This window comes from Sus scrofa, chromosome 3 (genome assembly GCF_000003025.6).
Source record: "Sus scrofa isolate TJ Tabasco breed Duroc chromosome 3, Sscrofa11.1, whole genome shotgun sequence".
NCBI classification, from domain to species: Eukaryota; Metazoa; Chordata; class Mammalia; order Artiodactyla; family Suidae; genus Sus; species Sus scrofa.
Genome location: NC_010445.4, coordinates 93,096,176 through 93,108,298, shown reverse-complemented (window position 1 = coordinate 93,108,298; position 12,123 = coordinate 93,096,176). Strand labels below are relative to the sequence as shown.

Genomic DNA, 12,123 nt, shown 5'->3' with positions numbered 1-12,123 from the left:
TTTTTTTTTTTTTTTTTTTTTTTTTTGTCTTTTTGCCTTTTCTAGGGCTGCCCCCATGGCATATGGAGGTTCCCAGGCTAGGGGTCTAATCGGAGCTGTAGCCACCGGCCTACGCCAGAGCCACAGCAATTCAGGATCTGAGCCACGTCTGTGACCTTCACCACAGCTCACGGCAATGCCAGATCCTTAACCCACTGAGCAAGGCCAGGGATCGAACCTGCAACCTCATGGTTCCTAGTCAGATTCGTTAACCACTGTGCCACGACAGGAACTCCCATTTTATATATTCTTTGGAGAAATATCTATTCATATCCTTTGGTCATTTAAAAAATTTTTTTAAGTTTTTTTTTTTTTTTTTTTTAATCTTTTTAGGGCTGCACATGCGGCGTATGGAAGTTCCCAGGCTAGGGGTTGAATTAGAGCTGTACCCTCTGGCCTACGCCACAGCCACAGCAGTACCAGATCCAAGTTGCATCTGCGACCTACACCATATTTCATGGCAACACTGGATCCTTAACCCACTGAGTAAGGCCAGGGATTGAACCTGCGTCCTCATGGATACTAGTCAGGTTGATTACCGCTGAGCCATGATGGGAACTCCCTCCTTTGCTTATTTTAAAATTGAGTTATTTGTTTTTCTGTTGTTGAGTTGTAAGCTTTCTATTTATATATCTATATTTTTTGACCGCACCTGGGGCATATGGAAGTTCCTGGGCCAGGGATTGAATCCAAATCACAAGTATGGCAACCCCAGATTCTTAACCCACTGTGGTGGGTCAGGGATTGAACCCAGCTGCCATAGAGGCCACACTGGATCCTTAACCTGCTGTGCCACAGTGGGAATTCCCTCTTTATATTCTTAATACTAGACCCTTTTCCTAGGAGATATATATTTCTTTCTGAGTTTTTCTGTTGCCAGAAGTTATTCATACTGATTGCGTGTTATTTTAATTTTTTTATTTTTATTTTTTATGGCTGCACCCACAGCATATGGCAGTTCCCAGGCCAAGGATTGAATCTGAACTGCAGCAGCAGCCTATGCCACAGCTAGAGCAACCCGGATCCTTTAACCCACTGTGCTGGGTCAGGTCCTTTAACCTTCCACCACAGCGACCTGGGCCACTGCAGTCAGATTCTTAACCCACTGTGCCATAGTTGGAACTCTACTTATTATTTTTGAAAGCACTGCTGTATTTGCAGATAGATTCCCTATTTATTTTCAATATAATTTGTTTATGCTTCTCCTGACACTTCCCCCTTTTCATTGTTTGTTAGGGAATGTGTTACTTTTAAAATCCCGTTTTGTATCTTTTTTTTTTTCCATTAAATTCCATCCTTACATATATATATTTCATCTATTTTGGTTTCTTTGCAACCTCTTAGTTGAGTGTTCACTGGTTTTCCAGCCTGTTCTTTTTTAGTAAGCATTTAAAGATTATACTTTTCCTTCTCTGTGTTGTTTTAGCCAAATGAATTCTATAGATTTTGAGTTACAATTTCTTATTCAATTTTAGTCCTTTAATCCTTCATCATGTGATCTTTGGTTTGTCATTTGCTTAGAAATTAGTTTTTTAAATTCCAAGCTTGTTTTATATGTCAGTTTCATAAAAGTTTTACGTGTATTTGTGATTATATGTACTCCCTAATTTTGGTTGCAGAGTTCTCTATATGTCCATTAGATGAAGCTTTAGTTATTTTGTTCATGTTGTCTGGACACTTGCTAATTTTTGTTCTGCTGAGTTACTGAGAAATGTAGATTTCTTCATATAGTTTAATTCATTCATTTTTGCTTCACATGTTTTCAAGGTACAGAGCTGTCTTTTTTTTTTTGGTTGAGTTGAACTTTTATCATTTTTTAGGGACATGTAAATGAAAGTAATGTTTGTATTATGTAACACTTGCTTGGGACTTTTTTTGTCTGACAGTAAGAATGCAATGCTAGAGTCCTTTTTTCGTTTTTACATGGTATACCTTTTTCTGTCCTTAGTCTTTATGGTTTAGGTAAAACTTATAGCTTTTTTATTTTAAAATTTAATTTGATAATTTTTTTTTTAAGTGGCAATTTGGATTTATTTCTACCAAATTATTTTGTGATTCCTGTTCTCCCTGGTTCTTCTTTCCCATTCTCTCTGTCTTTTATATTTGGGTTTTAAAAATTGCCATTTTTGCCTCTTCTCATGTTCCTCCTCTATCCTCTTACACATGACTGGTTTGAAGTTATTTACAATTTTTTAAAAATGTGTGTATTAATTCATCAAAGTCAGAAACCTATCAGCATCTTCTCATTTGTCTCCCCAGATACTAGGACCTTAGGATACCTTAGATTACATTTCTTCATTATTGACTGGTTTTTTTTGTTTGTTTGTTTTGGTTTTTTGGTCTTTTTGTCTTTTCCAGGGCTGCTCCTGAGGCATATGGAGGTTCCCAGGCTAGGGGTCCAATTGGAGCTGTTGCTGCTGGCCTATGCCAGAGCCACAGCAACGCCAGATGTGAACCATTTCTGCGACCTACACAACAGCTCATGACAACGCCAGTCCTTAACCCACTGAGCGAGGCCAGGGATCGAACTGGAGACCCCATGGTTCCTAGTCGGATTCGTTTTCTGCTGTGCCACAACAGGAACTCCTGGCTGGTGTTTTAGTTCTATCTTTTTTACTCCTTAGATTTCACTTTCTATAGTCTCTAGATTTGACTATGTGCTTAGCATTTTCTTTGCTGTCCATTTCTTCTCCCTGGGTATTCTCTAGGAGTTCCTTTATTGAGGGGTCTGTTAGGTTTTGTGTATTAGAAAATGTCCGTACTTCACCCTTGTTCTTGAAGGATATTTTGTCTGGTTGACCAATTCTACATTGACTGCTGCTTTTCCTTAGTACCTATAAATTGTGTTGTGCTGCCCTTTGGTTTACCCTATTATTGTTTCTTAGACTTGGTCCCAGGTATTGGTTCCTTTTTACTATTCTGGGTCCAAAAGAGGATTTCTTTTTTATTTTTCCTATTTGGATTTCCTCTGTTTTCTTAATCAGAGGATTCATGTCTTTTATCAGTTCTGGAAAATTATTAGTCCTTATCTTTCTGAATGTTGTGTTCATTCTCTTTTTCTAAAGCTGTGCTAGGACAGGTGTTAGGCTTCACATTCTTTTTCTGCTGTGTGTCTATGCTGCTCTCTTTGTGATTACTTCAGATGGTCTGATTTTTTCAGTTCTAGTAGGTTGTTATTGTTTTTTTGTTTTTTGTTTTTTGTCTTTTTGCCATTTCTTGGGCCATTCCCGCAGCATATGGAGGTTCCCAGGCTAGGGGTCTAATCGGAGCTGTAGCTGCCATCCTATGCCATCCTAAGCCAGGCCACAGCAACGTGGGATCCGAGCCGCATCTGCGACCTACACCACAGCTCATGGCAACGCCTGGTCGTTAACCCACTGAGCAAGCGCAGGGACTGAACCTGCAACCTCATGGTTCCTAGTCGAATTCGTTAACCACTACGCCACGATGGGAACTCCCCTGTTTTTTTTTTTATTTTTTTATTACTCAAATGAATTTATCACATCTGTATTTGTGTAATGATTATAACAATTTGATTCCACAGGATTTCCACCCCACAGCCCAAGCATATCCTCCCTACCCCAAACTGTCTCCTCCAGAGACCATAAGTTTTTCAGTGTCTGTGAGTCAGCATCTGTTCTGCAAAGTTCAGTCTTCCTTTTTTCAGATTCCACATGTCAGTGAAAGCATTTGATGTTGGTGTCTCATTGTATGGCTGACTTCACTTAGCATGATAGTTTCTACGTCCATTCATGTTGTGAAAAATGCTGGTATTTCGTTCGTTTTAATGGCTGAGTGATATTCCATTGTGTATATGTACCACATCTTCTGGATCCACTCCTCTGTCGATGCACATTTAGGTTGTTTCCATGTTTTGGCTATTGTAAATAGTGCTGCAATGAACATTGGAGTACATGTATCTTTGTGAGTTGTGGTTTTTCTCTGGGTAGATGCCCAGCAGTGGAATTGCTGGATCAAATGGTAGTTCTATGTTTAGTTTTCTGAGGAATCTCCATACTGCTTTCCACAGTGGTTGCACCAATTTACATTCCCACCAACAGTGTACTAGTGTTCCTTTTTCTCCACACCCTCTCCAGCAGTTACTGTTTGTAGACTTTTTGATGATGGCCATGCTGGCTGGTGTAAAGTGGTACCTCAGAGTGGTTTTGATTTGCACCTCTCTAATAATGAGTGATGTTGAACATCTTTTCATGTGTTTCTTGGCCATCTGTATGTCTTCTTTGGAGAACTGTCTGTTTAGATCTTCTGCCCATTTTTTATGGGTTGTTTGTTTTTTGGTATGGAGTGCAGAAGGTGTTTATAAATTTTGGAGATAATCCCTGTCAGTTGATTCATTGCAAAGATTTTCTCCCATTCTGTGGGTTGTCTTTTTGTGTTGTTTAGGATTTCCTTTGCTGTGCAGAAACTTTGAAGTCTGAGTAGGTCCCATTTGTTTATTTTTGTTGTCAATACTCTGATAGGTGGATCTGAGAAGATGTTGCTGTGGTTTATGTCAGAGAGTGTTTGGCCTATGTTTTCCTCTAAGAGTTTGATAGTGTCCGGTCTTATATCTAGGTCTTTAATCCATTTGGAGTTTATTTTTGTGTATGGTGTTAGGGAGTTTTCTAATTTCATTCTTTTCCATGTGGCTGTCCAGTTTTCCCAGCACCGCTTATTGAACAAGCTGTCCTTTCTCCATTGTATAGTCTTGCCTCCTTTGTCATAGATTAGTTGGCTGTAGGTGCATGGGTTTAATTCTGGGCTTTCTATCCTGTTCCACTGATCTGTATTTCTGTCTTTGTGCCAGTACCATGCAGTTTTGATGATTGCTGCTTTGTAGTATAGTTTGAAGTCCAGGAGCCTGATTCTTCCAGCTCCATTTTTCTTTTTCAGGATGTCTTTGGCTATTGTGGGTGTTTTGTGCTTCCAAACAAACTTTAAAATATTTTGTTCGAGTTCTGTGAAAAATGTCCTTGGTAATTTGATAGGGATTTCATTGAATCTGTAGATTGCCTTAGGTAGTATAGTCATTTTGATAATATTAACATAACTCTACCAATCCAAGAGCATGGTATATCTTTCCATCTATTTGTGTCGTCTTTGATTTCTTTCATCAGTGGCTTATAGTTTTCAGAGTACAGGTCTTTTGTCTCTTTAGGGAGGTTTACTCCTAGGTATTTTATTCTTTTGGATGCGAGTTCTAGTAGGTTGTTTAACAATCCATGTATTTTTTTTAAATTTTTCCTTTATGGAAATTATTTGGTTTATTCCTATGTCTGCCTATTCTTTTTTTTTTTTTAAAGTTGTATCTTGTTCTTTGCCTATCTGTTCCATTCTCTATTTATACTTCTTTAAACATTTAAAATGTACTTAGGAGTTCCCGTCGTGGCGCAGTGGTTAACGAACCCGACTAGGAACCATGAGGTTGCGGGTTCAGTCCCTGCCCTTGCTCAGTGGGTTAATGATCCGGCGTTGCCGTGAGCTGTGGTGTAGGTTGCAGACGCGGCTTGGATCCCTCGTTGCTATGGCTCTGGTGTAGGCCAGTGGCTGCAGCTCCAATCGACCCTAGCCTGGGAACCTCCATATGCCGGGAGTGGCCCAAGAAATAGCAAAAAGACAAAAAAAAAAAAAAAAAATGTACTTAATATTCCATTGCTAAAATTTTCTTGGCTTTAAATCTGCTCCTTGCCTTTTTTCTGCTGTCATACCTTTTTTTTTGACTCTCTTACTCTTGGTGGCTTGTTTCCTTGTTTGTTATGTATAGATTATGAATCCTCATTTATCAGGTTTCTTTCTATGAACATCATACAGGTAAATCATAGATCTCCTCAGATAAAATTTGCTTTTGCTCTTGCTATATACCCTGCAACGTAATTAACTCAGGAACACTTTTAAAGTTAATTTCTCAGCCTGAAGCTTTCTGCACTTGTTAGGGTGAAGATTTAGCTGCTGAAAAAGAAACCTCAAATAAGTAACGGTGGCTTAAACAGGTACAGGGGTTTAATTTTCTGTCATGACAAGGTGGGAGAGCAGCACAGGGCTGGCAAGGATAGTAACGCCACTGTTTCTGCCTCCTGGCTCCTCCCTTATTTCTCCCACATCATTAGGATGTTGCCTTCATCTTCAGGGTTCAGGATGGCTTACTACCTTATCTTCTTTCCAGCCACTGGGAGAGGACACATTCTGGAAATGGTACACCTCATTTCTGTTCACATTCCCTTGGTCAGAATTTGATCATATGCTCACAGTAGCTGCAAGAGAATCTGGAAAATGTAATCTTTGTTCTTAGTAGTTCTGTGTCTTGTGAAAAGTTGTCAGTTCTGTCTGCAGAAGGAGGGCATCACGGAAATGGCCACAACCAGCAGCCTTTTTCACTGCCAAGACAAACGGCAGACATTTGAAATCCCAACCCCAGGGAAGGCAGGCTTTTATTCACATTGTCAGAGAGATTCTTTTTTTTTTTTTTTTTTGCTTTTTAGGGCTGCACCTGTGCACATGGAGGTTCCCAGGCTAGGGGTCCAGTCAGAGCTACAGCTGCTGGCCTATGCCACAGCCACAGACACAGAGAATCCGAGCCAAGTCTGCAACCTACACTACAGCTTACGGCAACACCAGATCCTTAACCCACTGAGTGAGGACAGGGATTGAATCTGAAACCTCATGTTTCCTATTGGATTTGTTTCCACTGCACCACAGTGGCAACCCTATCATGCACTAAGTTTTTAAAATGGTCCCCCAGCCTTGCTTTATGCTGGGGACTCTCCACTTCCCAGGAGCTCAGATGTCTAGTTTTCTCTAATTTAACTATATCTTTATTTGAAAAAAAACATGCTTATAGTATTTTATCTAATATTTCAAGATAGTGTAGCTTTTGGGTTTTTTTTTTTTTTTTTTAAGGTCTCTAGTATCTCCCATATTTATTTTCTCCTCTAATTACTTTAATCTCTCATGTGAATTCTCTCTGGTTTTATCAAGTCTTTTCTATGTCAGTACAGGTAATTTGATTTAACAGTATCTCTTCATAGTTGTCTTTATTTGTATTTTAATAGTATTGTTAGGGTCTGACCCTTTCTCATTCTGTTTATCTTATTCCTTGATTTATTATCCCATTTTGGAGTTCTAAGCCTGGGTTTATTTTGTTCTGTCTCCTTTGTGTAGTCTGATGTAATGGGTGTGTGTTTCTGGTGCTAGGTAGGTAATATTGGAAAGATAGCTTGTAGAGCTCATATGTTTGTTAGAACACCTCACTTCTAGGTTAGAACACTTAGTTCGGTGATAGTATTCTCTTACCCCAGATCATTTGGGAGAATAAGGCACTGCTGAAGGGTACCCCATTTGGTGTGTGGCCTAAGAGTATTTCATAAGTTAGAGCTGTCATAGCTTCCCCTTGCTTCACTTGGGTCTCCCAGCAGCACTTTCAGAAGAGTATTCCCCCATCTGTGGAAGGAAAATGAAGGATACCCTTCACCTTTCTTCTCTCCAGATTGGGATTCTTAGTGAGAATTCTCAGGGTTTTGTTGACTCACCAGTGGATTTCTGGAAGGTGGGAGTGAAGATAGGAACTCATCCTAGCTCTGCCTCACTTCTCTTTAAGTTTCATTGGAAAAAGGCAGTTCTAGCATTGTAGCATTATTTTTTTCCTTGGAGTTATCATAAGTTTTGGTCCTTCTTTCTAGATCATCTTCTTTGTGTGTTTAAATAACTATATAATATTCTTTTGATGTACCATTATGCAAATATTGTGATGATTTATTATTTCCAGGTTTTGTTGTAACAGATAAATCTGTAGAGATTTAATTCATCCCTGTGTTGTTTGCTTCTGTTGCATTATTTCCTCAGATTGAATTCCTACGAGTAGAATTGCTCTGTCAGAGTATAACATATATCCTGAGTCTTGTGGCATATTGCTTTTTCTTTTTTAAAGATTATAACAACTTAGATTCTCACCAGAAATGAAAGAGTATGCTAATTTCACTGTAGCCTCATTAGTATTTGGTAGTTTTTTTTTTTCCTTAAGAAAAAAGCTGTAGAATAATATCTTAAGCCTGCTTAAATATTCATGTCTTTTATTGTTATGGAGCTTTAGCAGTTTTTATGGATTTAGTTTACTATTTTCTCATTTGTGAGTTGTATGTTTTTAAGCTTGCCCATTTAATGACTTGATATTGTCATACATGCAAACAAGTGCCTTTTTATAAAATGTCAACCTTTTTTTTTTTTTTTTTTTTTTTCCCCTGTGCTTTAAGGCCACACTCATGACACATGGAGGTTCCCAGGCTAGGGGTCCAATTGGAACCTCAGCTGCTGGCCTACACCACAGCCATAGCAACAAGGGATCTGAGCCGGGTCTGTGCCCTACACCACAGCTCATGGTAACAGTGGATCCTTAACCCACTGAGCAAGGCCAAAGATTGAACCCACATCTTCATGGATACTCATGGTTTGTAGCCCACTGAGCAACAAGGGGAACTCCCTTTTTAATAGTTCTTAATGTCTGTAAGGATAGACTTCACTCTCTATAAAAATACTCTTTCAATATTTTTTGTTTAAATTTCAGTCATTTTGTTTTATTTTAAAAAGGATTTCAAGAGCTAACTTTTTGAGATTCCTAAAATGGATCCTTGGTTTGGGCAAAAGCTACACATTCTGTTACAGTCTTTGAACATTATTTAGGGAAAAATACAAATAAAAATAATGAATACTGGGTGTTCTCTTGTGGCACAGCAGGTTAAATATCCAGTGTCGTCACTGCAGCAGCTTGGCTTCAGTCCCTGGCCTGGGAACTTCCACATGCCAAGGGCATGGCCAAAAAAAAAGAGTGCTGTTAGTGACAGAAGCATTGTTATTAACACTATTGTCTGTTTCATGTGAGTAATTTTTGTATGTCTAGACATCTGTTAATAAGTAGAAACTCCACATAGTTGTGACTAACTTAGGGATAGTGAATCACTTAACTCAAAACGTTAGTGAAATTTAAATAAGCAAAATACTTTCATGATTTCCATCTTTACCTATCATTGATAACATTTAGCTACCCTTTGTTCTGTCTATAGGTGGAGAACCATGAATTCCTTGTAAAACCTTCATTTGATCCTAACCTGAGTGAATTAAGAGAAATAATGGATGACTTAGAAAAGAAGATGCAGTCAACATTAATAAGTGCAGCTAGAGACCTAGGTAAGAATGGGTCTTTGGAGGTTTGAATAATTCTTGCATCTGTATAGTATCCACACTGGAGCCAGAATTACTTTTGTAGAAGACACGCAGTTGATCATGCCACTTCCTTGTTTAAAGTGCCAGCCCCTTTTTCTACTGAATAAAATTAGAAACACTTAAAGCTTATGTGCAGTGTTCTTTATGTCTGGATTCTAGCCTTCCCTTCCAGATTCATCTCTTACTAATTTCATTAACCCAGGATGACCCCATGTTCCTGCCAAATAAATCACCTGATATGCCTTTGCATCAAGTCTTTTAAATAAAACCTGTTTTAAATGTTACCTCCTCTGTACGCCTGATTCTACTGGAAATAAATAATTGACTGCTTTGGCTGGGGTTCCCAAGTACTTCATTAATATTCACCTAAGGAGTTCCCATCATGGCTCAGCAGTTAACGAAACTGACTAGTAGCCAAGAGGACTCGGGTTTGACCCCTGGCCTCACTCCGTGGGTTAAGGATCCGGCGTTGCTGTGAGCTGTGGTGTAGGTCACAGATACAGCTTGGATCCTGTGTTGCTGTGTTTGTAGTGTAGGCCAGCAGCTGCAGCTCCGATTTGACCCTTAGCCTGGGAACTTCATGTGCCATGGGTGTGGCCCTAAAAAGACACCCCCTCCAATCAACTTAAAAAATTAATAGTTTTAAATTTTCTAGATTATTAATTCTCTAATTAGTCTCATATTGTTTTCTTTTTTTGCTCTGAATTTATAAACCTCTTTGTTCTGAGCATCTCACATGTATGCTGAACAAATAAATCTTAGCATAGTAGAAGACCCCTCAGAACAGTAATACTCTTGTATATGTCTGTGTCAACACAGATGAAAAAATTTACAAATAGCTTCCATGGAGAGTCCATATTTGGACTAGATCCTAGATTTAAGAATCTTTCCCTTGAAGGATATTGAAATTTACCCTCCTCGTTTCATATGTCTGTGTTCTGTCTGTGGTCTCTTTCCTTCCTGGTCTTTAGTTGTTTGCTGCTTCTAATATTCCATAGTCATGCTTTGGCAAATAGGTTTGTGGATACTGTCTCTTTTGGGGTCTAAAGATCACATTGATTAATGAGTTCGAGGACAATCATAAAAACTCGAAAATCTTAAGTTCATAGTCTAGCTGGTTGATTGTTGCTTATTTTGTGGTTTCCTACACTTAGCACAAAGTCCATGTCCTAGTGTTTTTGTTTTTGTGTTTTTAAGCTTTGTTATCAGAGTCTCAAGTTTTTGTTTGCAAAGTGTATTTATTTTCTTGAATTATATTTTATATTAGTTCCAGAGAAATGTTTCAGTTAACTAAAGAACCCTCATGCAGAACCCCTCAAGGGCAGTGGTCTCTCCTCATGCCCACAGCATCTAGAACAGGGTGTGCCCCCAGTGCTGTGCTCTGCTGCTTTGTGAGGCCTCCGCATCACAAGCCAACATTACTAAGGGCATCTAGTATTTTATAGATATCCTTAATCCATGTAGTCTTTAAGCGAAGTGGAAAGTTAAGTGGGGTGCGAATCTTTCCCAGTTGGGTAATAATAATAATTTCCAGTATAGTCATGTAATAAAAGTATATTTTTTACTATTTAGATTTAAGTATTTTAAACATTTACATTGAAAGACGGCTGTCATACTTTTTCTCTTTTTCCTTATCATGAAGGTTTGGATCCTGGCAAACAGATTAAACTGGATTCCAGTGCACAATTTGGATATTATTTTCGTGTAACGTGCAAGGAAGAAAAAGTCCTTCGCAATAATAAAAATTTCAGTACAGTGGATATCCAGAAGAATGGTGTTAAATTTACCAACAGGTTTGTAAGCCTATTTTAAACTAAGTCTTTAATAGTCCCATGAAACTATTCTTTGATGAAATGTGAATGTACTATGATATGGAAGTTTTAACTTATGTTCATTGATATAAGGCATAAGGTAAGATTGAAGCCTTTTTTTTTCTTGCAAGAGGTTGATCAGGTATCCCAACACCATTTGTTGGTTAAATAATTCATCTTTTCCTCAATGTCTGAAATGGCACTTTGGGTCTTTTGCCGGGGGCGGTGGGGGGTGCACCTTTGGCGTAGGGAGGTTCCCAGGCTAGGGATTGAATTGGAGCTGCAGATGCAGGCCTACGCCACAGCCATAGCAATGCAGGATCCGAGCCGTGTCTGTGACCCATACCACAGCTCATGGCAATGCCGATCCTTAACCCACTGAGAGAGGCCAAGGATCAAACCCGCATCCCTATGGATCCTTGTCAGGTTCGTTACCACTGAGCCACAATGGGAACTCCCTTCAGCATTTATTATTTTAACCTGTAATTTTTGTTTTCTCTTTAAATTGCTCAATAAGATTGTTTTCAAAACATTTTCCTTACTTTGACAACTTTGAGTATCAAAAGACAGTTTACTACAGTAATGAGAGAAACTGGTGTGTGTGTGATTTAATTTATTGAAGTACAGTTGATTTACAATATTAGTTTAGGAGTATAGCATAGTGATTCAGTATTTTTATAGTTTATACTCCATTAAAAGTTATTACAAGATAATGGCTGTAGTTCCCTGGGCCACACGATACGTCCTTGTTGCTTATCTGTTTTATACATAGTAGTTTCCATCTCTTAATCCCATACCCTTAATGTGCCCCTCTCCCTCCCCTCCTCCCACTGGTAACCACTAGTTTGCGCTCTATGTCTCTAAATTTGTTTCTTTCTTGTTGTATTCACTACTTTATTTTTTAGATTCCACATCTAAGTGATACTGTACAGTATTTCCCTAACTTATTTCACTGCAGATGTCAGTATTTCATTCTTATAGCTGAGTCTCACACACACACACACACACACACACACACACACACACATATCTTTATCCATTTGTTGATGGGCATTTGAGT

General features: G+C 38.8%; 1 protein-coding gene across 1 annotated transcript in view; it reads left to right on the top strand.

The window, feature by feature from the left end:
• MSH2 (mutS homolog 2) overlaps nt 1-12,123 on the top strand; it is an 80,599-nt gene that overhangs the window by 55,258 nt on the left and 13,218 nt on the right. Inside the window, 2 exon segments of the mRNA NM_001195357.1 lie at nt 9,093-9,216; nt 10,895-11,045. Coding sequence (NP_001182286.1) covers nt 9,093-9,216; nt 10,895-11,045 — 275 coding nt within the window.